Below are 23,009 nucleotides of genomic sequence, written 5' to 3'. Positions count from 1 at the left end.
AGAAAAGAAAATTATATTTATATAGATAGATCGATAGATATAAGTAAAACAGATTTTGTCAGTGTCTAAAAAATATCATTATAAATTGTGGAAAAATTGTTATTAGTTTAACTTTATTTTTTATATATTAATTATTTTAAAAAATGGAAGACAAAAATTATTATATCTTGGATGATTGGTATATATATACGGATAAAAAGAGAAAGAATGTGCTGCTGGATTTGAAATAATTAATTATCTCCACACTAGGTACCTGCATATTTATTTTTTCTAGAGGGATTTAAAAAAAAAAATGTCAAAAACTCTATCAAGAAATGAATAATTACCTTCATAAACTTGTGTGCTTTTGTTATACTTTTTTTTATTCAATTTACCTACAATAGCGGACTTTCAGAAACTGTTTAGCCAATATTGAGCATCTGTTGTCTACATAAATGATGTTTCTATGTAGATATATTTTGTAGAACCGTCTTTTTACTCTCATCTAAAGGATATTATATTTAACAATATGTACTAGTGTTGTCGCGATACCAAGGATTTGTACCAGTTTTTGTACGAATATTTCGGTTATTTTCGATACTTTTTTTAGCAAAAAAATATTTTTTTCAAAAGTGGTTGGGAGCACTTACAGGGTTGTTTGTTTAAAATAGGAACTACCTCAAAAGTTTGAAAAATTTCTTTTTAGTATAAGTTTATTTATTAACCCTCTGCAACTAAACTGCAGGATTAATAGAAATGCTCCATATTCCTTTGAATCTACAATTTATTGCCACTATTGTTCAGTATGTTCTTGAAAACTTTAATCAGATTATATAAAATATTGAATTTATCTTTACTTATGCCTTGTTTAGGATTTATTTGTCTTTTATGTATTTTTAATGGAACTTAGCAAAATAGCTATAAAAAGGTAATATTGTAGCTATTTTCTTATATAATACACTTAACCTCATCGATCACGAAATATTACTAATCTTATTCCACAAATTTGCATAAAGTTATGAATAATTCATAAAAATGTTTTTATTAAATATTAAAATAACAAATTATATCTTGCAAGTGCTATTTAAGTATAGTATCGTTTTTAATGCGTCAGTACTTGTGTTACTCCAAAAGTATTTCAACCTTTTAAACACTCAAACTTGGACCAAAGCTAAAAAAGAAAGTAATGAACCGTTACAACTTTTTTTTAAATTAATTTTCAGCTAATTTTCAGGTATTTGCCACATTACTATACGTTACTAACATAAATTATGTAACTTCATTTTTTTTTACGTTATCTAAATGCAATTTGTTCAACTTCTTAAAAAATTTACCATATTAATTCATGATAGCGGTATAGTTAGTTATGGAGTCGTTAGCAAGCAAATATTTCGTCTTTTATGTTATGTAATTATTTTACTGCATGATCTTAATTTCATCACTATCTTATTTAAGTTTGGCCAGAACTAATGATCTTATTGAAGCTTTATAGGCATTGGGCATTGATGAATAGTAAAATTAATCTTAACATTAATTTCTTTTTTCATTTTTTTTCTCTTTGGCTATAACAACAGTACTTACATGACAGCTATTCTCGACGGTTTACATTATATTATGCAAATTCTCGACAATTGCCTTGCAGAGCGTGGTGAATATTTGACATCAGAATTAACGAAACGTAATCGATAAAATCTAAATTGCACTTCATTGGCTGTTATAGCTTCAGAGTTCTAAAAACTAAATACATTTTTAGCCACCTGGATGGCGTTTTCGCTTTGTTCGAAGACAAACTGTAAAATATGGCGTATTTGCTCATTGCTGGTGTCCATCTTTGTAACCCAATCAAACAATACTGAGTCTAATAATCACAAAAATGTTTAACAACTTTTGTATACATTTTTTTGTCTAACGCCATCCAGCGTAAACAAAATTTACTTATACAACGCGAGATCCATATTACTAAAGCCATATATTTGAAAAATAATGAATTTATTTTTACTGGACCTATTGTTTTTAAAGAATCAAGTATTTATCTTGATTTACTTACATTTTATTTCTTCTTTAAACCTTATCTGTAATCCAAGACAAAACTCTGTTGAAATTATTTTGTATAAAAATAATAGTTTTAGGGATACTATTTTGAAGAATTAAGAGTTAAAAAATAGAGGTGTGGTAAAGCTACGATCTTCCAATCGTGTAGTTTGTGTACACAAAGTAAGATAGAAATACATTTTATGGATTATATTTGTACTCTTTGACAAATTATAGTGCAGTTATATGCACAATTTAATTTTATGAGCCTTAAATTTCACTTATAATTACCAAAATTAGTGGGTCTAAACTTAAAAGGGGCAATTTTGGAACCAACATAAGTACATATATTTTAAATCAAATTAAGGTTCTGAACTATAGTCAAAATTATTAAGTATCTTAAATCATGATTAATAAACCTATGAAGATAGATAAACATATAAAACATTGGGATGTATATATATATATGTTTCTGATATTTTTTCTTGATTGTTTTTATGCTGACATACTTAACATTTTCAAAGAATAACAGAAGTCAACAAATAAGGTATTTGAAGTTTTAAATATAATTATAGAAATATTTGACGTGTTGGTCCCAAATCCCCTATTAAATAACTCCTTTGCCTTAAAAACTAATAAAAAATTAAGGTGTAGTACTTATAGAAGCAAAAAAATTATAAAAGTTAGTTTTTTAATTTGAAATTGCATTTTCTCAAGAATGGATACTTGCATATGAAATATAAACCCACATTTGAAATTAAAATACACTTTAGATTTAGTTATTGATGCTTTCTTGCTCAAAATTTGTCTCAGGCTATAAAGTGAATAAAAATACACAAAAAATATAAATGAAAAATAATCGAAGATCAAATTAGATATGAAAAAACTAAGAACAGATTTGTTGTTAATTTATCTATCAGCCTTTGATATGAAAATCTGAAAATAAATTATTTATGCATAAAACTATTTCATTTATTGAATTTTGAGATATCGTATCCTACCATCAAATAATTTTTCCCCTTACTCTTCAAAATATTTAATATTTTGATGTTTCTAACCAATATACAATATTTATGTTATATAACGGTTCTTACACTTATTCCGAAAGTTCAATATTTGCTATAGTAAAGATAGAAAAACACTTTACAATATTGTTAATTCAATAAATATTAAACTTTTTTAATTCTTTTGGAAAAAATCTTAATATTATTCATAAGAAAATAATATTTTTTTCGTCATCGTAAAATTACTTTTTTTTTATGAAAAAAAATTCTTTTACAAACCAATATTAAATTTATCAGTTTATTTATATAAATACATTCGTTATGGGTAATCAAAACATTTATTTTACAAAATTAGTAGATAAATAATATTATTTTACCACAAAAAGTTATATATGTCATTGGGGATACGACATATTTTATATCTCATGAGGTTTGTACTTTTTTAAATTTTTTTGGGAAAACGTTCATTATTATTTTATTGCGCATCAAAGTCTTTTTTTTGCAATTTTGTGATTTTTTCATAAAACCAGTTTTTGTACTTTACGAAAAGTTTTTTTACATTAAATTGTTGTTTGGACAACAAAATCACTTAAATGACTTTCATAAAAAAATATTTATAGAGTAGGGATATAAAACTTGTAGTTAAAAGAATTAATTACAATAAACCTAATTTTTACGGAATCAAGAAGAAACAATTACAAACTTATTTGTAAAATGTTTAAATACAATATTTTGCTATATTTTTTATTCAATATATCCTCATTTACAAGGAATCACCAACTGGAAATGCCGCCATACAGAACACTTGAGAGTGAAGGCTGTGTACATAGCGTACAACACTTTCATGAAGGCAGTACAAAGCAAATCCAAATTTAGGTGGGAAGTTTCAAAGAAGCCCCAACTGCAAACTCTTGGGGTTTAAGGGCATGTCTCAAGGAGGGCCCCATGGTGGGATTCCATTTATCAGCCATATAGTTTATCTACAGTTTTTGGTTCTTCTGGGCTGTGTGGGCCTGTAATTGACTTGTTAATGTTTCAAGCAGTCCAGATGGAGATGTTAACAGTCCCATGCAGTTTTTTTGCATTCAAGTTTACTCTTTTTGTAGTTGCTCCAACATTTTCGTACTTATAGACATGGCATAAAAACCAAACTTGTTCATTTTTGTTTGAGCTACTGTTTGGTTGTGTAATGAAATCTTTTTATTAACAGTAACCCAAGATACATCGTAATTAATCATACTGTGAGTTTTGTATAATCTGTATACCTTCATAAATAGTTGTTATCATCTAATAAATGTTAAACTTTCACTTCCAAAATAATATATAGAATTAAAAATGATAAAAAACATTATAAATATTAAAACCATCTAAAAAAAATTGAATTTGTTTAGTTCATTCCACAATTTCCAAAAAAAAAAGTAACTATACTGAATTTCTACAATAGACATCTCATCAAAACATTTAATTAAAATATTTTCTCTGTGGGTTTGAGTAATAAATAAAGAATTTAAACAATGAGATAAAGGTTTAAGAGAAATTCCTAATCCATGCAAATAAACTCTCCTTAATTTATTTGCATGTTAAAAGGCCGGAGAAATTAGGCCTCAAAAGTTAATTCACTATTTTTATCTTCATACATTTGAAGAAATTTTGTTTGCTTTCATGTAAACATTTTATATAAAGCCAAATATAAAAGTTGCAATAAGCCCAATAAATTACCATCTAACTCATCTACTAGTATTTAGTCATTAATTCTACCTTTTTAAGTAATAAAATAAATTACATCTTATCGATGTTATGCCTTATAGAATGAGACAAATAACTAAAAATTAACAGATATTTTTATCTTCTCAGTAAAACCCAAAACAAATTATTGGAAAAATATAAGAAAATTATTTGAAACTATTTTAAAGGTATACCTTAGCTGAAAATTCCTAAGAATCACTGGTAATTGGCGCTATTTTTTGTATAATTTGCCTCATTTTCAGTCAGTAACAACCTTCAAAAGACAGCTGTCAAAAATTCATGACAATCTGTTCTTTAGTTTGTGAATTATGTTATGGGGACCCCACTCTATAAAGCAAAAAAATAAATAATAATAATAATTTTTCGAAGAACATTTTGCCCACAAAAAAAATATATTTCCTATGTTAAGCCCAGGACTTTTTGCTCTTGCGTTAAATATGTTATCAATCTGTCAGAGTATGAGGAATATGTTGGTTGGAAGTGTTCTTTGCTGTTCCTTTCAAATAAGAATATAAGACCAAAATGTGATTCTATTTTTAAGACAATAATATTAAAATGCAAATAAACTCTATGGAATCCTCGCTTCCTTATTTTTTATTTTTTTTTCATTCCCCCCTTATATTATATATTCAATTATAATATTTCTTTGTCTCCTTTTTTCTCTCCCTTTTGTCTTAACATATCCTTCCAAAGTCAAAATCATGATGAGAGTAAGGGATGATATTAATACAAGGAAATCATAAGTTAGAAAAAATTCAAAATAAAGACACACAAAAAAAAATTGTATGGAAAAGACAGTGGAATAGAGTAGGAAAAACGAAAAACACAAAAACCGATTTTTTTTCATCTATTGAATAAATATAACAAGAAAAACATCAATATTTTGTATAAAAGTTAAAGTTATCAAAACACAGTCTCTTCTTTTGATAATGAAATTATGTTTTTTAACTTGTACTATTTATAAAAATGAAAGTATTTCTGATAAAATGGCCACTTTTAATCTGATAATGATATCACATCCAAAAAAATGAGCCAAAATCTCCCACATTGTCATTATTATGCATTTATTAACCTTTATTCTAAAAAAACAATGACATAAGACTCTTAATTAAAGGCTAGTTGGTTTATAACAGGATTTTATAACTTTCTTAGGTTTTCTATATGGTTACACTATCGAAAGCATTTTCTAAGTGTTGTAGAAATATTTTTGAATTAAACATCCTCTTCTGCTTTTCATCACAAATTATATTTCTAACATCAAAAATCTATTTCTTCATTTTGTTCGCTGTAAATTTGGTGATTTTTTGAGCTTTGATCTACTAAATTCGTATTATTTTGTTAAAAAAAGTACATATACTCCTATAAGAACTGTTTGATGTAGAACAATAGCCACTATGGTGCCCTCCACCTAGTCGAAACCTGACAGGAAATTATATTTTAAACACTAAGGTAAAGTAAATTTTTTGTAGAAAAATCAAATAAATCCATGGTTTCATGTTTTTAGAAAAATTTGCTTTGAATATTTCACATTTCAAAATATTTTCAATCATAACTATCGTTAAGAAATCTATAAATATTTGCCACAATATTAGCGCCTTATATCTTTAAAAAAAGTAGAGCCGGACATTAAACAGTACCAATTAACACAAAAAGAGATGTCTAACTGTTTATGACAGTAGCATTATTTTTAAAATCTACTAATTTGGAGACTTTTTTTTATTATTAAATGAAAGATAAGGAGATGTAAAGAAAATTCATTCTGTGTACGTTTTAGAATAATGCTTATATCTTTATCAAAAGGATGAAAATCAGCTGATATATCATTCGATTAAAAAAAGATGTTATAGGATATATTAATGCAAAGTCATTGAATTTACGATTCATCATCAATCCTGTTTCTATTTGGGAGGTATGGGATACCCCACTCCTTGAACGCATTGTTTGACGAAGTTACAGTAAAATGATGAGATATTTTTTTTATAGATAGTATAAAATCAATCAAATATGAAGTTCAGAGGGGGGGGGGAGATCACCTAGTTTAAAAATCATTGATATCAAAATAAGGTAACGATGGGGAAAATAAAATAAAAAAAGTAAGTCCCTCTTGGACTCATAGTAGAATCACGGATCAAAAACAGAGTAATTCGAATCTTCCTTTATACGGAAATGAGCTTGTGTTTATTTCTTTTCTTTGATACATAGTTACTGCGTGTACTAACTAAATAAACGCCATGACAGCTGAGCTGATACATTACCAAACATTCCTCATCTGAAGGTGATTTTAGGCTTCATTTTTTGTACATGCCAAAAAGGCTTACGATTATAACCCAACGTCCACTTTGAATATCTTTAAACTTGTATTATTGTTATGGAGAACATTTTTAGGGATAAATATTTAAGTTTTATTCACCTTGCATTCTACAAATATATCCCATTTTTTGATCAAAGGTGTATGCATAAATAGTGATGTAAATTACTTCTAATTTAAAGTGCACCTGTTTTTATGTGTTTTTTGGAATTGGTAATCTGAAGAATAAATTTTCTTTTTCTCACATGTAGTAATTGTTCTTTAACACCTGAGCAGCATTGAACTTCCCTTTTTATTATATTCATAACCTAATTGACATTCGTGTGTATTCATGAGAGATGGAAAATAACCTTGAAAATTAAATGCAGAGTTATATTTGTAAGTCCTTGTTGCCTCAAAGTAGAATTGAGGATCTACATCCGAGTAATACTTTGCCTATGTCTTCGTCTATTTACCTCTCCCCCTCGTCATAGCTGATTGTAACTAATCTAATGAAACATCATCGCAGCTAAGCTGCTCTCTTTTAATCCATTCTTCAAATTATTAGGGTTTTCATGTTGATTGTTGGTGTCTTTTATTTTAACATGACCAAATTACACACAATTTCCATGACTAACATGAGGGAACAAATTGGATCTCTTTTTTTTTTTTAAATGTTTAATTTATTTTAACCGACATATCGCCTATTTTCAAGGAGTCTCTTTAGTAGAGCTTGACTAGATACGAAAATAAATAAAATTTAATTAATTTTGTTAATTGATTAACTACCATGAAAAAAACGAAGTTTATTATTACATATATCCATTACTCCTACTTATGTATAAGTAAATATCAAGATTATTTTTGTCATTAATTACAAAGAAAAATTGAGAGTAGTGAAGGCGCATGTTAACCACTCATGAATAGAAGTACAGTACTTTCTTGAAGTTAATTAATGTTTCTTGTTTTTCTTGCTGTTGTTGTTTTGAAAAAAGGTAAATAAACAAATGAATGTAAACAACCTCCAATGTTAAACTCTTTTTTTTTTCTTTATAATTAGTTATTAAGCATTCACACATACTTGTATGTATATTAAAAAAAAAAAAAACATTTCCAAAATATGCAAACGTATAGCAAAGGAGCTATAACTCAATTTGGAATTATTTAAGGTTGAAAAACATGCTCAAAGTGTCACTTTAATAATACATAACTATAATAATTTATTATGTTTAGGTTGGTTTTTTTTTCATCGTGGAAACTTTTATAGCTTATCTTACAAAATAATTTCTATATAAAAAGTTCAAAGTTTTTGCTGCAGAGAAACATTTGAATTTATTATAATGGGCACAGTTGTATATATTTTTTTCTGTCATGAATTGTAGCACTCCAGTTTATTTTTTAAATTGTTTAACTTTAACATTAAGTTTAGTAATAAGGCATTAGTGATGGATATCAGGGGCATCCATAGGAGAATGTTTTTGGTCGGGCTCCGGTTTTGAAATTTATATATAAAAAAAGTCAATAATCCACAGTTATTTAAAAAAAGAATAATTAAAAAAAAAAAAAATTGTAAAATTAATTTTCAAATGTTAAATTGTTTGGAATAAAATTTCAAAAAATTACAGGTTTTTACTTATAATTTTAAATATTTGATTTTTGGGGGAAAAAATCAAAAACCCATAGCTATTAACAAATAAAAATGCAAAATTAAATTTCCAATATGCATTTTTGAAAATTTGAAAAATGAGATTAAATTTTTAAAAAAATACAAATACTAAATTTTCTGGAAAAAAAGAAAAAATCCTTAATTTTCGGGTGGGACTATAGCCCTTCAGCCCAGCCTCTGTGGATGTCCTTGGATATATAAAGGGAGGTTTTAGCTCCCTTAAGCTCTTAGTATTATAGATTATTTATACACATATTTTTTGTTATACCCTGTATCATTTTAAGGCAAAAGCTGACGACGTCTAATTAATCTAGACAATAATAAAATATTACACCAAGGGTATATATAAAATCTGATTAATGTAGAAAATGACTTTTAACTGAATTATTTAATACCCAATTCTAAAGAAATTAATCATATATGCTCTTATTTTCAAATACAAAACGTAACATAAATTGAAATCAAGTAACTTTGAATCAAAACGTAAATTTTTACAACAATCATGATAAATATGTAGCTTTGCTACATATCTACTTAACAAACAAAAATATATAAATACACATAGATGGATACATAATACATTTTTTCTATGCAACATAGAATAATAATTGTATGAACTCTAAGCCATTTCATTTTTGCTGTTGTGGTTATATTTAGGAAGAAAACATATGTTTGCCTATTATTATATGTACAAAGATCAATTTATGCACTAACAAATTGTCCTTTTTTTTATGGATTACTAATTATATTTTACGTTTTAACATAGGCGACCATGTTTCAATAAAATGTAACTATAAAAAAGTAACTTAATTTGTGTATATTTTATAGATTTTTATTAAAATAGTGTGTACTTATCAACATAGAATATAATATTTTTTATCTCCTCTAGACAATGGACATTCCCCAGGAAAATCCTCTATTCAAACAATCATTGTTGATTCCGGGATCTATGATTTCAACCTTAGCGCCTCAGAGGTCTTACTAAATCAAAACACACGTCTTAAACTAATCGAATGGAAATTCCGCAAACTAGAGGACTCTCCACATGGGGATCGTGGAGACTATGAGTCACGAGTGACACCGGGATTACTAGTATCTTGGAGTCCTATTGATGGCCTATCTGTTGGAGACTCACGCTTTGGTATCCTTGTTTCTGCCGTGTATACACTGCGATTCCTTGAGCCGCTTCAAGTTCGTGATAGTGGAGAGTACTCTTGCTACGTCAATTCGCAACTTTTGGAAACGTTTCTAGTTAAAGTTCAAGGTAAGGGTACAGGTGATGTACGCCACATTGTAATACTTATATGTAGATTTGTTTGTCAAAAAAGGGGGGTAAAATTGTTATGGTTTAACAATGGTTCAAAAACTGCTCTTTGTATTTGAAAGATATTTTGAATGATCAACTACGTCTTTATTTGACATTTATTACTTGTATATATATATTTTTTAAAGTGTCTGGATAAGGCATCAAACCGATTCATCAAATAATCCAAGTTATCAATTCATATAAATTGTATCTTTTCTTTATTTGAAAATGAGAACAAAAAATATATATCTATAGCTGGCCCATTGTTCTCTTTGCCACCATTTTTGGAAAAAAAAATATTTCCACTCATCCTTTGCTTTTATTTTTAAAAAGAAAAACTTTCAACGCATTTGTATGAAATGTTCAAAAATGAAAAATTATTGCAAAATCTATTAGGATAAAATTACAAAATCAATTATTGATGAGGGGGAAAAATATTTTGTAGTCAAATAATTTAACTCATTATATATGAGTAAACTTTAATTAAATTACAGAAAATATGTTTGGAATAATTTATATATTTTTTTGTAAGACGAGAAATTTAAAATGAATATAAAACACTACAATATTAGACTTTTTAAAGATTTATGCATTTAAATTTCTAATTGTAGATATATTTGTTTCTTTGGAATAGATTTATGTACATATACATGGTAATAGTACAAAATATAGATACAGCCCCCTCCGTCTAAAATGTAAAAATTTTTAAAATGGTATGCCTTTGTACTTTTTGTTATATTTCTATCTTTAAGCCAAATAATTTATGTTAAATAATTGTCAAAAAAAAGTCAATCAAGAAATAAGAGCGTCATAACTAAAACATGGAAAGTGAAAGGCTGCAATTCTGGACCTATCTTTGCGTGGAAATTACCAGCTGAGATCTCTAAAGTGTACGGGTGTAATTGCTCTACTTTGTACGGGTAAACTCGAGAGGCACACTTAAATATATGCAACAAGGTCCAGATCAAGGCTAAAGATACTAAAATAATAGTTTAATCCAGTTAAAAGCACCTTTGAATGCAGAAGAGGCAAAGTTACCGTCATGCCCTTACTCATGCATTTGAAAGAAGCAAACCACCCTGCACCCCTTGGTGAAGCAAGAGTTAAAACTTAATACCTACAGAAGGACTCCTTGTCAGGATTTGAAGACATTGGATCGATTAAAACGTGCGACTTTGTACTAAATCCTCATAAACAAGTTGGAAAAGCATGACTCTTGACCTCCCGACAAACCTGACTGCCCCCCCCCCCCGCCACCTAGACTTTGGTATTTTTTGGACCTCAAGGGAAAGCATTTCAGAGTCCGATACACAACAAACGGCCAACTGAAGGCCACTTTAATCACTGCTTGAACCAACCTAGAGATAAGCTATGTAAAAAACTGATTTACAAAGTTGAGCCTGTCAACATTCACTTTTATTTTTAAAGAGTTTGTTGAATATAAATTTCTAACTGTAAATCTATTGTTTTATGGGGAATGGATTTATGTAAATATACTAGGTACCAGTACAAATATAGATGTATACAAAATGAAATTCTTTTTGGTGAGAGTGAATAAGTATTGATCAGGTTAATGGAGTTGGAACTGACACCAAAAAGAAATAAATAAAAAAAATGTCACAGAGAATCCATCATGGTTCATTATGTAGGAAGTTCTTTATTCAGTTATTTTTGCTGTCGTTTCTTCTCAAGATAAATTGCCTTATTCTTCTTGTCTTTTTTCATCTTGAAGGAGGTGGAGGGGAGAGGGAGTATTACTACCCCCATCTCGCATCAATTACATATATAGAAACTAATTCACTTTGTACATACATAGTACATATTACATAAACTATACATTTACTAGGTTTAGTGATAAATGCTACAATATTTATTTATAGTTTTTGTAATAACGAGAATTTTCCTACAATGGTAACAAACTTTGATGTTATCTAAATTTTGAAGAATTTATTGGTTTTATTTACAAAAAAAATGAACAATATGAACCTTGCAAGTATTGTGACCGAGTTGGTAATATTGATTTAATAATCTAATTATACATTTAGCATTAGTTGATCTTTTGAATTTACAAAGTTTTAAATAAAAGTTTGCATTATCCTGCCAAGCTCTCCATTTTTCTTTGTATCGGATTTTTTCAAGAAAAGGTCACTAAATAAATTTGATAATTACGTGAAACCATTACTATTACTGACATTTTAACCTATTCAACTCATACATGTCAATATTTGATTTATATTTATTCAATATTTCAAAACGATCGTAACAATTTTACTACATAAAAAAAAACTTAAACCAACATAAGCGGTTCCAGAGTTGATTTCAAATACTTGATCTAAGCCAATTGAATAACAAAAAATCAGATAAACCTACTGTAGCACTCCAGCATAATTAATTCGTGAAATATTTGACTTCAAAGAATTTTAATAATTTCAAATTAGCAAAACAATACTTGATGAGTGATTGTGTTTTTCCATCTTGACAACTGAATAAAAATGAAAGCAAACATGTATGCTTTTTATTAGCCACCTAAACTAGGATGCCTATGAAAAAATAATTTGTGATGTGCTCATACGAGATCTGAATGACATCAAATTTACTTCCAAATGTAGTGCACGGCCATGTATATATATTTTAAACATGACATGACGCATATCTGACTATTTTATAGCTATTCATTACGGAAATTGATAGCCAAAAATTACATAACCACATAAATATAACAAAGAGATCTTATCTTAGAGGAAATATTTTTAATATTGAAAATAATATTCAGAAATACCTGGGACAATGAAGATAGTTCGTATCAAAGAAGTCCCCATAGTTCAAAAATATCATTCTTATTTAAAAATGGACTACTAATCTATCGTTAAGATGAATGTGGTTGTTCACAAATAACCTGAATAATTCTTATATTGATGACTTAATCCATAGATCAAATGGTTATTTTCCTATATTAAAAGTTACTAAAGTCAGAAACGATCCACACAATGACTCAAGACATCACTGGTTATAGCTATGTACAAATTGTAGTGTTGGATCGGTCTGAAAAAAAATACTACGACTACGGTCCATATCAATCTTTTAGGCTAACCACGACAGCTTAAATGATGTAGTAACTTACTACGTCATTTCAGTTGTTGAAGTTCATCATAATCTCTTTTAAAAAGAAAAAATACCTTAAGTTTAAAGTAATGTGCAATGGTTACAATTTAATAAAATACGTTCTAGCTATAATTAAAGTATTTTCTTTCTTTTTATCATTTCTATATTCTTAGATCAGAGCTAGGTGTAAAGAAAGTAAAAAATAATGGCTAGGACTGAAGGAACGCCCGATTGAAATTAAGCGCCATTGAATGGTAAAAAAGATAGAAACAATAAAAAAAGACTGAAAGGAAGGTATGAAATAACGTAGCTCTATGGACAACGCACTCGGCAGGGATTATTCTTTTGACCTCATTGTTCGAAGATTCTTGTCTCCGTCGTTCCTTGTGAAGAAATATACTTACCAGGTCTTTCAAAACTTCTTCCAGATTAACTTAATTATAACTCCGTACTTTATGAGCCTAATGCTTTTACAATTTTTTTTTTTTTGGTAATTTTTAAAATATGGTTTAAATTTATTAAATCGGAATATTACCTGCGTTAGCCTTAATGATGCCCTCTAACCTGGGACTGAAAGCAGAGCATTATCTCCTGACCCATTCCTTTTCCATATTGTACCAAATCTTATTGACAGAGGCTTTCAGGGTCTCGGTGTGGGGGTAGTGATTGCCAGAAGCCTTGTCCTCTTCATATGCCCGGAAGAAAAAGTCCAACGGTTTCAGGACTGGTGAGTATAGTGGCCTCATTGTAATATCCAAATATGACATATTCTTCTTGAGAAAGGAAAACCACATTGTTGTAGGGGAAGAGAGATCTATAAGATCAACTTGGACCACCAATCGAAGTCCGGCAGATTAGATCTCATGGACTTCCGTGGTGTAGTAATGACGATTTTTTTTATAACTGATGAATACTTTTTTATAGGATTAACATATTTAGGTTTCCTTTCTGGTGATTTTTCAGCTTCCAGACGTTTTTTGACATTGAATACAACTTTGTTCCGCATATGTTTATTTTTGTGTATCCCGCCCGGAGAACATTGGGAACTTTCACGCAATTCAATTGTTTCAAAGTTGTAAAATAACAAAATAAAATAAAAATTATAGTATTAGCTATCATCTCCCGTCAAAAGTTTTAAAATCAGTCAGTACAGCCTCCAGATATTAGTAATTACATCAGGAAAAAGTTTTAATACACTCACTAATGTATATGGACTTCAAGAACAATTCCTAGATCATATGAGTAATTGAAATACAATAATGTTTACTTATACTTAATAAGTAAAACTCCATTGGACCCATTTATGGAGAATGATTGAAAAGTATTCGATCCAACACAAACAAATTGTCTCTATGTCTAAAACACTAAGTAACCAAATATCTCTTTATCTGAGGTTTTACTGTATTTTTATACATACTCGACATACAATATCTATCTTAAGCATATTCAATCTTCTTGTCTTTTTCATTACCTTTTTTTGTTAAAATAAATAAATAAATTAGAAAGACACCTGAGATGAAGGTAGGTAGGTATATTTTATAAAGTAACTCCTCCATTCTACTGATTGATTATGAGAAAAACAAAACTTAGACAAAGATCCAATTATTTCTTATTGATTGAAGACAAGGCTGACCTTTTGATATAATTTTCTTGTCGACGATAGCTAAATATATATCATTAGTTATGGGTTGCACAAAATATTCTATATCTTTTTACTTAAAAATCTTATTCGTTGACAAGTTGTTTCTTCTTTCCCCTCAAGAGAAGTGACTTAATTTACTTTCAGACGAATCTTTGATAAAATATTAGAAGGACTTTGTTTTTAATTTTTTTGAAAAATATCCAAAAATAAAAACTTTTTCAAAATAAAGTTCAAAAAATTAATTCTTTTCAAGTAAATTTCAAAATTAAATATGTCTGTCTCTGAAGGACTTACGACTTTATTTAAAATTTACAAGTTTACAAGAGTTACAAGTTGTCCTTCTTTCAGTTGGTACCTCAAGGACAATGTATATATACGCAAAAAGTGTTAATTTTGTGCAATGAACGAATTATATGCAGTAATATTTCAATAAACGCACTGATATCTTTGTTGGTTTTACCAAATTCTGGTGCATCTAAGCTGGGTTTTTTTTATGTCACAACATGTTTGTGCAAAAACAGTGAAAACAGCATAGCCAAAAAAATATAGTTATTATAGCAAAACAGTTAATTTGCTAAAACTTGATAATAAAATTTTTAAATATACGAATAAATCCTAAAGTAAGCATTATCAATATAATTAAATATTAACATATTATCAGATTTAATATTTCAAAATTAATTAGAAGCATTTAGTATATACCTCGGGATGTATAATATCTCAGTTTACAAATACTGGATTAACATCATTGGTATGACATTTGAAAATAAATAAAAAATTATATTAGTCAAGAGTTTATGTTGAACAAGCCATTCTCTAATCATTTAAATTAGCGATAAAGCAAAAGTTTTATGAACATGAAGAAGTAGTACTTTATAAAAACTCCCATTTGTCAAAAAGTTCTTTGCCCATTATTTATACATTTATTAATATTAACCCTCTTAATTGTTTCCTCATGCTATACCTTACATGAGTTCTTTTTCAACTCAGAAGTACTTTAGAACAAAATATAAAAAATGTTTTCATATTAGTACAAGTGTTTTTATTTAGTTCAAAATGACCCTAATCATGTATAAATATAATACGATATTATTGAAGCAGAATTGATATTCATATACGCCAATTAAAAAACAATAACAAAAATACAAGGACTTCTGATGAATGAATCACTAAAATGCTGGCACAAGCTTTTTTCAAGGTTACAGAAAATTTATAATAGTAGCCTATAAAATGTAAGATGAATATCAGACTAGTTATAAATTTTTTAAGGCAGTGTATATAAAGCAATCTATCTATAATATAGGTAAAAATGATATTAGTTCTAGTTTTTTTTTAAATTAAAATATTTTGAAAATACCTACAATGTTGGTTTTTGGACAAAAACGACGAATGATAAAGATTAAGCCATATTTAGAAGATGCACATGACTCTAAAAGGCGTATATTTACTAATTTTGAAAAAAAAAGGTTTATTTCCTGATAAAATTGTAAAAATATTTTCAAACAAATCCATTTATAAATAAATAGTATTTCAAAAGTTTAATCACTAACTTTCAAAGACATTAAGAGTAGCTATTTGACAGAACAATCTGTATTCTTTCAAAGGGTTACCAATAGAAATGGAATAAAAAATGTAATATAAAGATGATTTTTGAATAATTATAAAGCCCATACGCAAGCCTTGCCAAAAAATGACTGAGATATAGAATCCTTTCTTGCATTTTAAAAGTGTCGTGTATTTTTGACCAATACAATGTGCGATTTTTTCAAAGCTTATCTTAAGAAGTTAATCTATTTATGGTGGGGATGTCAAACATACAAGTGTCTACTGTAGTTACCCTAAAGACATTTCATTATGATGCTGAAAAAAAATATTTTTTAGCATGGTTTTTAGAGGAAAATAGATTGTAAATTGACGTTACAACTGCAAATATTAGGTATATAACTTACAGAATGAGATATTAAAAATATAACTTGGATAATTCAATTACATATTTCGATACTTATCTACAACCTTTCAAAAATAGCTGGTATTTAATGGAACTATTCGAAATATAATGGGTACAGGATTTGTAACAAAAAAAACTTAATTTATAAATTTATTTTTTGTACCGTTTTCCTCCACAACGATTGTTTCTTATTAAAAAATGTAAATGAAATTTGACATCCTGTCTTCAGAGAGCACTTCATTCGTCCCCTATAAATAACAATTAATATATTAAATTGAATGAAAACCATTTTTATATATTGAATGTATACCTTATGGAATCAACCTAGCATGGTCTATTGTTTAAAAAGAGCTAAATGGTAAGATAGTCAGAGGGTAATAGTATAACACCTTATAATCAACTCATTTATTTTTTGGCTTTTTATTCTCAATTTTTTAGAGCCCTTTAAAAAAATGTTGAATTAATTAATGATGTATTCCTTCTCTGCCATAAAGGGGTTGATATTGTGACATAGATGTTAAAATAACAACATTTATATACACTTCAATAAATGCAATTTTTTAAATTGCATTTATTATCTGACAATAAACCCTTTATTTGAGTGGTTATATAAATATGTATTTGTTTTAAGGGAGAATGTAATCAATTTATTGTTTATTTATTTTGATTAGATGTGATTGTACGATAAATGTAATACAAAAAATATAACAGAATATACAGAGCTGTTTGAGAATAAAAAATTCTTCATATATTTAAGTAAAGATAAATCATTCTGTTGCTTTTGTGGAAACGAGTAGAAGTGAGGAAATGAGAGAATATATAAAATATATATGTCTCCTTATTCGGTTGTTTGACTATCAACAGAAATATTAGATTTTAAATTCGATATGAGTCAAATATTTTGTTTTTAGTAATCAAAGAAGATATAGTCATTTAATCTACAGGGTGACATTGTTGCTCATTTACAAACTCTAGCAACCCGTGTATTTTAATTGATCTATATATAAGAATACAGTATAGTTATTTTTATTTGCCTTAGTCAAGTTTCGTTCCGATATCTGCAAAAATAAATTTACAAAAAAAAACGAAAATCTTTTTACTCTTTTTCAAGTTCAAATTTGTAAATTTATAGGATTGAGATAGGTCTGGTGCTGAGGTACTTTGTTTTTCCCTGATTAAAGGCCAATCACCACAAGGGTAATTATTTAATGCAGCAGAATGGAGCTCCCTCTCCCACAACAAAGAAGAACCAAGTCGTTTTCAAGTCCAAATTTGCAAATTCCTTCGCCTCGGACTTCTGACCCCTATTATCTCCCAACTTCAACCATCCGGAATATTATTGGAGGAACACCGTCAAGAGCAAGTACAACAGCAGCTATTACAACAGCATTGACTCCCTCATGTCATCCATTAGGGAAGCAATTAGGTCTTCTCCACCGAAGAGATTATATCAACTTGCTCCTGATTTAGGCGACATCTCGTTGCTATCATTGGAGCCTACATATTTTTTTTTAAATACCTCAAATAGTAGTTATTGATAGTGCTTTGTCAGTTCTTATTTAGGACTCAGGACTGCAAAGCTGTCCAGTTTAGTCCTATGCATCACTCCTAAAAGCTTATAAAGTTCAGTCCTTAATGATGTCACTTAATGATTTCTTCTTTTATTATTAGTTTTAGTACTGACAGTCTGAAAGACCAATGGTCTTGAGGGTCCAAAAAACTGGACCTAATAAATAAGCACTGGCATAACACTAGTTGTTGAACTCTCGATTGACCAATTTCCATATAAAAAAAATAATACATTTATCTTTCTGAAACCATTTCTTAATTATTTTTGATTTTACGTCATCCTGTATACATAGACTGCCTCTTTGTCAATTCCATCAATAGTACTAATACAAATACTTTCAAATATGCAGTATTAAGTATGTGATGTACAGGGTGAAATCTAAATACTGTAAAATAAACAATCACATATAACTTTTATGTTTCTATAAGTGGTAACCTAAAGTTTATAACGAATACTACTTAATATCAAACATTGTATAATAAAGTCAAAGTGGTCCTTTTTTGCAGAAACTAAAGCTTTGAATCTGTTGGGGTAAGGCATCACAGTAAGGACTGGCCATCTTCATAGCAATATTCCCCCATTGCCTAATTAGGGAAGCTTTCAGTCCATCGAAATTAAAAACCTGTCCTCCTAAATAAACTCGATTCTAAGATTTTTATCGATTTCTAAAATGGATTCAAATTCAGACTGGGATGGAAACTATGAGCTGTTACTCCCAATGCAAAGAAAACGAGTTTCATTCCACTTTTGTATGATATAATACTTGTGAGATTCATTATCATCCTTTTGAAAGGTATACATCTGTTACCTGAAGTGGGCGCTGGAGATATAGGTGGAGAATTTTCTCCAAGATGGTACTCAAGTACTCCATGCTCTAAATTTCATCCCTTTCGGGCACAATTATAAGGTGCACCTTAACTGATGTTCATTTATACGACCACTGACTCTGATTTTTGTATCTTATAGATCCTAAAGATTGAGTCAGACATTTTATTGATCCAACTCCCATCATTTTGTGAGGTTGAATAGAGCTTTAATAAGAAAATTTTTTGGCATTGCTTAAACAATGTTAACAATGTATTAAGCAAAATTTCTATGAGTTAGGTAGCTAAATTGGAAGTTATTTTTTTACAATATATTGCGTCCGCCCTATATATTTATCTTTTTTTAACATAAAAGAAAATCAAATTTACTCTCTTCATAATATGAATATTATAATTTCTTATCCGTCCATCTGTTAGCAATATTTAAATTTCAGTATAAGCAAATCTGTAATTCAATTTGTATAACTGGAATCCATGGCTAAGCGATGCTTTGTACCTTCTTGATTACATATTATGTACTTAGGAGGAATAAAAAATATTTACATAACAAGGGATGATTAAGGTTCACATGTTTATAGGTATATATCTTTCAATATTTGACAGAGACGGAGAAAAAGTGATATCATTTTAATTTGTTACGGGATTTCTCTCATTTAAAAAGCATTGTGTAAATTATGTTTTACGTATATCAGGAATTAATAGACGTTTGACATCTTAGTGGTAAGAACATTATAAAAAAAGATGTATGTACACAGGGATACATTTATATGAATAACATATAGATTATAATATAAAAAAAAAATATTTTTCTTTGAGAGTTTTTATACTTCTCGACAGGAAAACATTTAATTATACCAGTGATTCAAATAATAATAAAACGCCGGTATGTTAACAAAAATAAATCGAAAATGAACGTGGTCATCCTAACAATTTGAAGAATGCATGGAATGAGTGTAGATTAGCTGTCATGGTGTTTCATTCATTAAATTAGCTACTAGCAGATATGAGATGAAGGAAATAAAAACAAACACTGTCCCGCATTTAGCGATAATATAGGCAGGAATTATAGCGATTTCGATCCTCAATTCTACTTCAAGTCGACGTAAACTTTTAACTCTAAAGCAAATCATCGCCGTTACTCTTTGTAATTCAGGCACCAGACAGGATTTTATACTTACTTCTTTTTATTTTAGAAAAAAGGAATAATGATAATACATTTGGTAAAAAAAAAAATATTTCAGGGTGCAATTACTAAAAAAAAGGAGCTATATTGAAAATTAAAATTTTCCAACTACTTTTTAATGTGTTGTGTTGGGTTTTTAGGACTAATGACTGCAGTGATATCAAATTAAGTCTCGGTTCAGTCCAACATATCCGTTTTAAAATATATATAGGTCGGTTCTTGATGACGTCACTCAATTTGTTTTAAATCAGTCCTATTACTCATAGTACTTGTGTAAGTCCTTTACAAGCTCTGAGTAGAATTGAAGATTAACGTTAGAGTAATTCAAGATTACATAATTGCTAGACATAGAGTGAGGTTTGTCTTTATTTTCTCTTTTAGAGTAGTAAATAAAAATAAAAAAGATATATTAGTTAAGAGAAGGCAAGAATAAAGAACTTGATCTTTAAAATTAGGTTACAAATAAATGGAAACTCAATAAATATCTATGTACAATATAGATGCATTCAACAACCATTTGGCAATATTTCAAGAATGCTGACTCTACATGGGATTGTTTTTTTACGTAGAATGAACAAATGTCATTTCATTTTCTGCCTCTCTGTTATTCACTTCGTCTTCTTTTTGATGCGTAGCATGTGGAGACTTCTTTAATTTGTTGTTTTTGTATGCAGTTTGTTTTTCTGTTATATATTATGAGATATCATGGCTAATGTGAACTTAACTCTGTTAGGATATTCATTCATTCATTATAAATACTAACAAACCCTCATACACACACACTTCATGGTTTTAACTTGCATTCATAAATTATTAGCACTCTTTGGGCTCTAGGGTATCAACGTTTTTAATGAACAAATCAAGGAGAAGCAACCAATATACAAAAAAAAATGGAAAAAAATAGGCAATAGAAGAATACCTGAGTATGATATCACAAAAATCCGGTCATGGATTGAATGGCATCACCTTACAGCAGTAAATCAATTATATTCTTCCCCTAGACGGAGTAAGAAGTACAAAAATTAAGTTATGGATTTGTCATACCTTTTGTTAATATGACTGAATTATGAGATATACCTTTTTATTTTATTGAATTTATGTTTGTTACAGTTTTAAAAAAAAAATATGGAGCAATTCAACTCAAAGAATGCCAGATAATTAATATTTGTAAGCCAAAACTGATATAATAATACTGAGAACTTGCTATCATCGCATAAACAGAAGTGGACTAATAATTTGTGTCCAATAAGAGCTATGGTAGAAAAAAACCTGATAGCTGGATACAGGTGAAGTCAATATTATTGAAAGACAACATATGTTCACTTTTTGATATCGGTCTTGTTTTGAAGCAGAAACCAAGATTTTAACAGATGGAGAATAAGAGAAAAATAGTGGAAAAGGAAAATTTTAGTTTAGTTTATTTGGTCTTGGTCATGACAATGGGAAGCACACTTGAAATGATTAAAGAAACAATGTTCTTCCTGTTAGAAAAAACCTTCTGTTTGATGATAATTGTAGTCATTGTTATTGAAGGACTACATGTCTCCAATCCTTGGTCTCATTCATGCTTTGAGGTGGAGATCAATATTTTAAGGGATCAAAAACAAAATAAAAAAAACTTAAAAAAATAATTTTGTATACTGGTTTCTTTGGTCTTGGCAACAACAATGATAACTATACTTTGCAATTTTATTTTGACAAATTTCCAAAATTGGTCACTAAATGTAGCCACCTTCAACATCAACCACAGCCTTTAAACATCACCAAAAGGCCTTGTAGGAGTTGATGAAAAACTCTTGATTCATATTGTTACACGCAACCACTAAGCGGCCTTAAATCAGTCCACATTTAGGTATGAAGTGTTGCTCATTTCCCTCTCCAATGTACCCCATACAACAAAATCTATCAGGGCTCAAATTTGTCAAAAAAGGCCATATCTGTTATTGATCATCCTCGCCACTTCAACTTTAGCATCTAAGAGATCTGAGATTCGCTGTGAATTGGCTTTATGCCCACTCATTATGACGAGATAACAAATTTTTTATTTTAATTTATTAATACAGAAAGGATGGTTGAATCAGAATACAAAAAAAGTCTGTAAAACTTCCTACATTAAGTAAAAATTAATATTATTTAACAGTCCATCCTGTGTATACATATCTATATTGAAAACAAGTACTTACTGGTCAGTATTCAAAACATTCCCAAACTTTAAGTCTAATAGTCAAAGGCATTACTTTACTGCATACAGGGGTTTAACTATATATTCCCTATTTTTTTGTTTTTTGGCAAAAATGAATTGATGAAATATAATATGATACAATTGGGTTAATCCAATAGTTGACTGTATAGAAGATATGTATATAAAGTTGAAAACATTGACCAGGTAACCATTTCATTAATTAGTCAAAAAATAAATGAAAAAAAACTCACTAGAACATAATTTATTTTTGAAAATAATAGACTTATTTAAAAGATTCTGTACAGACATAGAGTATTTTTGCATTAATGAAATGAAATGCGCAAATAGACACCTAATAAATTATAAGTAAACACATTGCAAATATTTCAATTAATACTTTCTCCTGCAATTTATTTAAAAGAAAGAACGAACAAGCACACTTGATAAACGTTTTTCTATGTTTGCTCCATGTCGGAATTCATTGCATATACTTGTATACATATAAAATATACATGGATATCGAAAATGAATAAATCACA

The 23,009-nt window shown here is 28.6% G+C and overlaps 1 protein-coding gene across 1 annotated transcript in view; it reads left to right on the top strand.

Annotated features, from left to right (window-relative positions):
* The window catches only part of LOC121128022 (putative receptor-type tyrosine-protein phosphatase mosPTP-1), a 124,131-nt gene that overhangs the window by 61,942 nt on the left and 39,180 nt on the right, over positions 1–23,009 (top strand). Inside the window, exon 2 of the mRNA XM_040723599.2 lies at positions 9,603–9,977. Within this exon, the coding sequence (XP_040579533.1) occupies positions 9,603–9,977 (375 nt within the window). The remainder of the gene's footprint in view (positions 1–9,602; positions 9,978–23,009) is intronic.

The sequence above is a fragment of the Lepeophtheirus salmonis genome, chromosome 13, assembly GCF_016086655.4.
Source record: "Lepeophtheirus salmonis chromosome 13, UVic_Lsal_1.4, whole genome shotgun sequence".
Lineage (NCBI taxonomy): Eukaryota > Metazoa > Arthropoda > Copepoda > Siphonostomatoida > Caligidae > Lepeophtheirus > Lepeophtheirus salmonis.
This window is presented reverse-complemented; position numbering and strand designations above follow the sequence as displayed.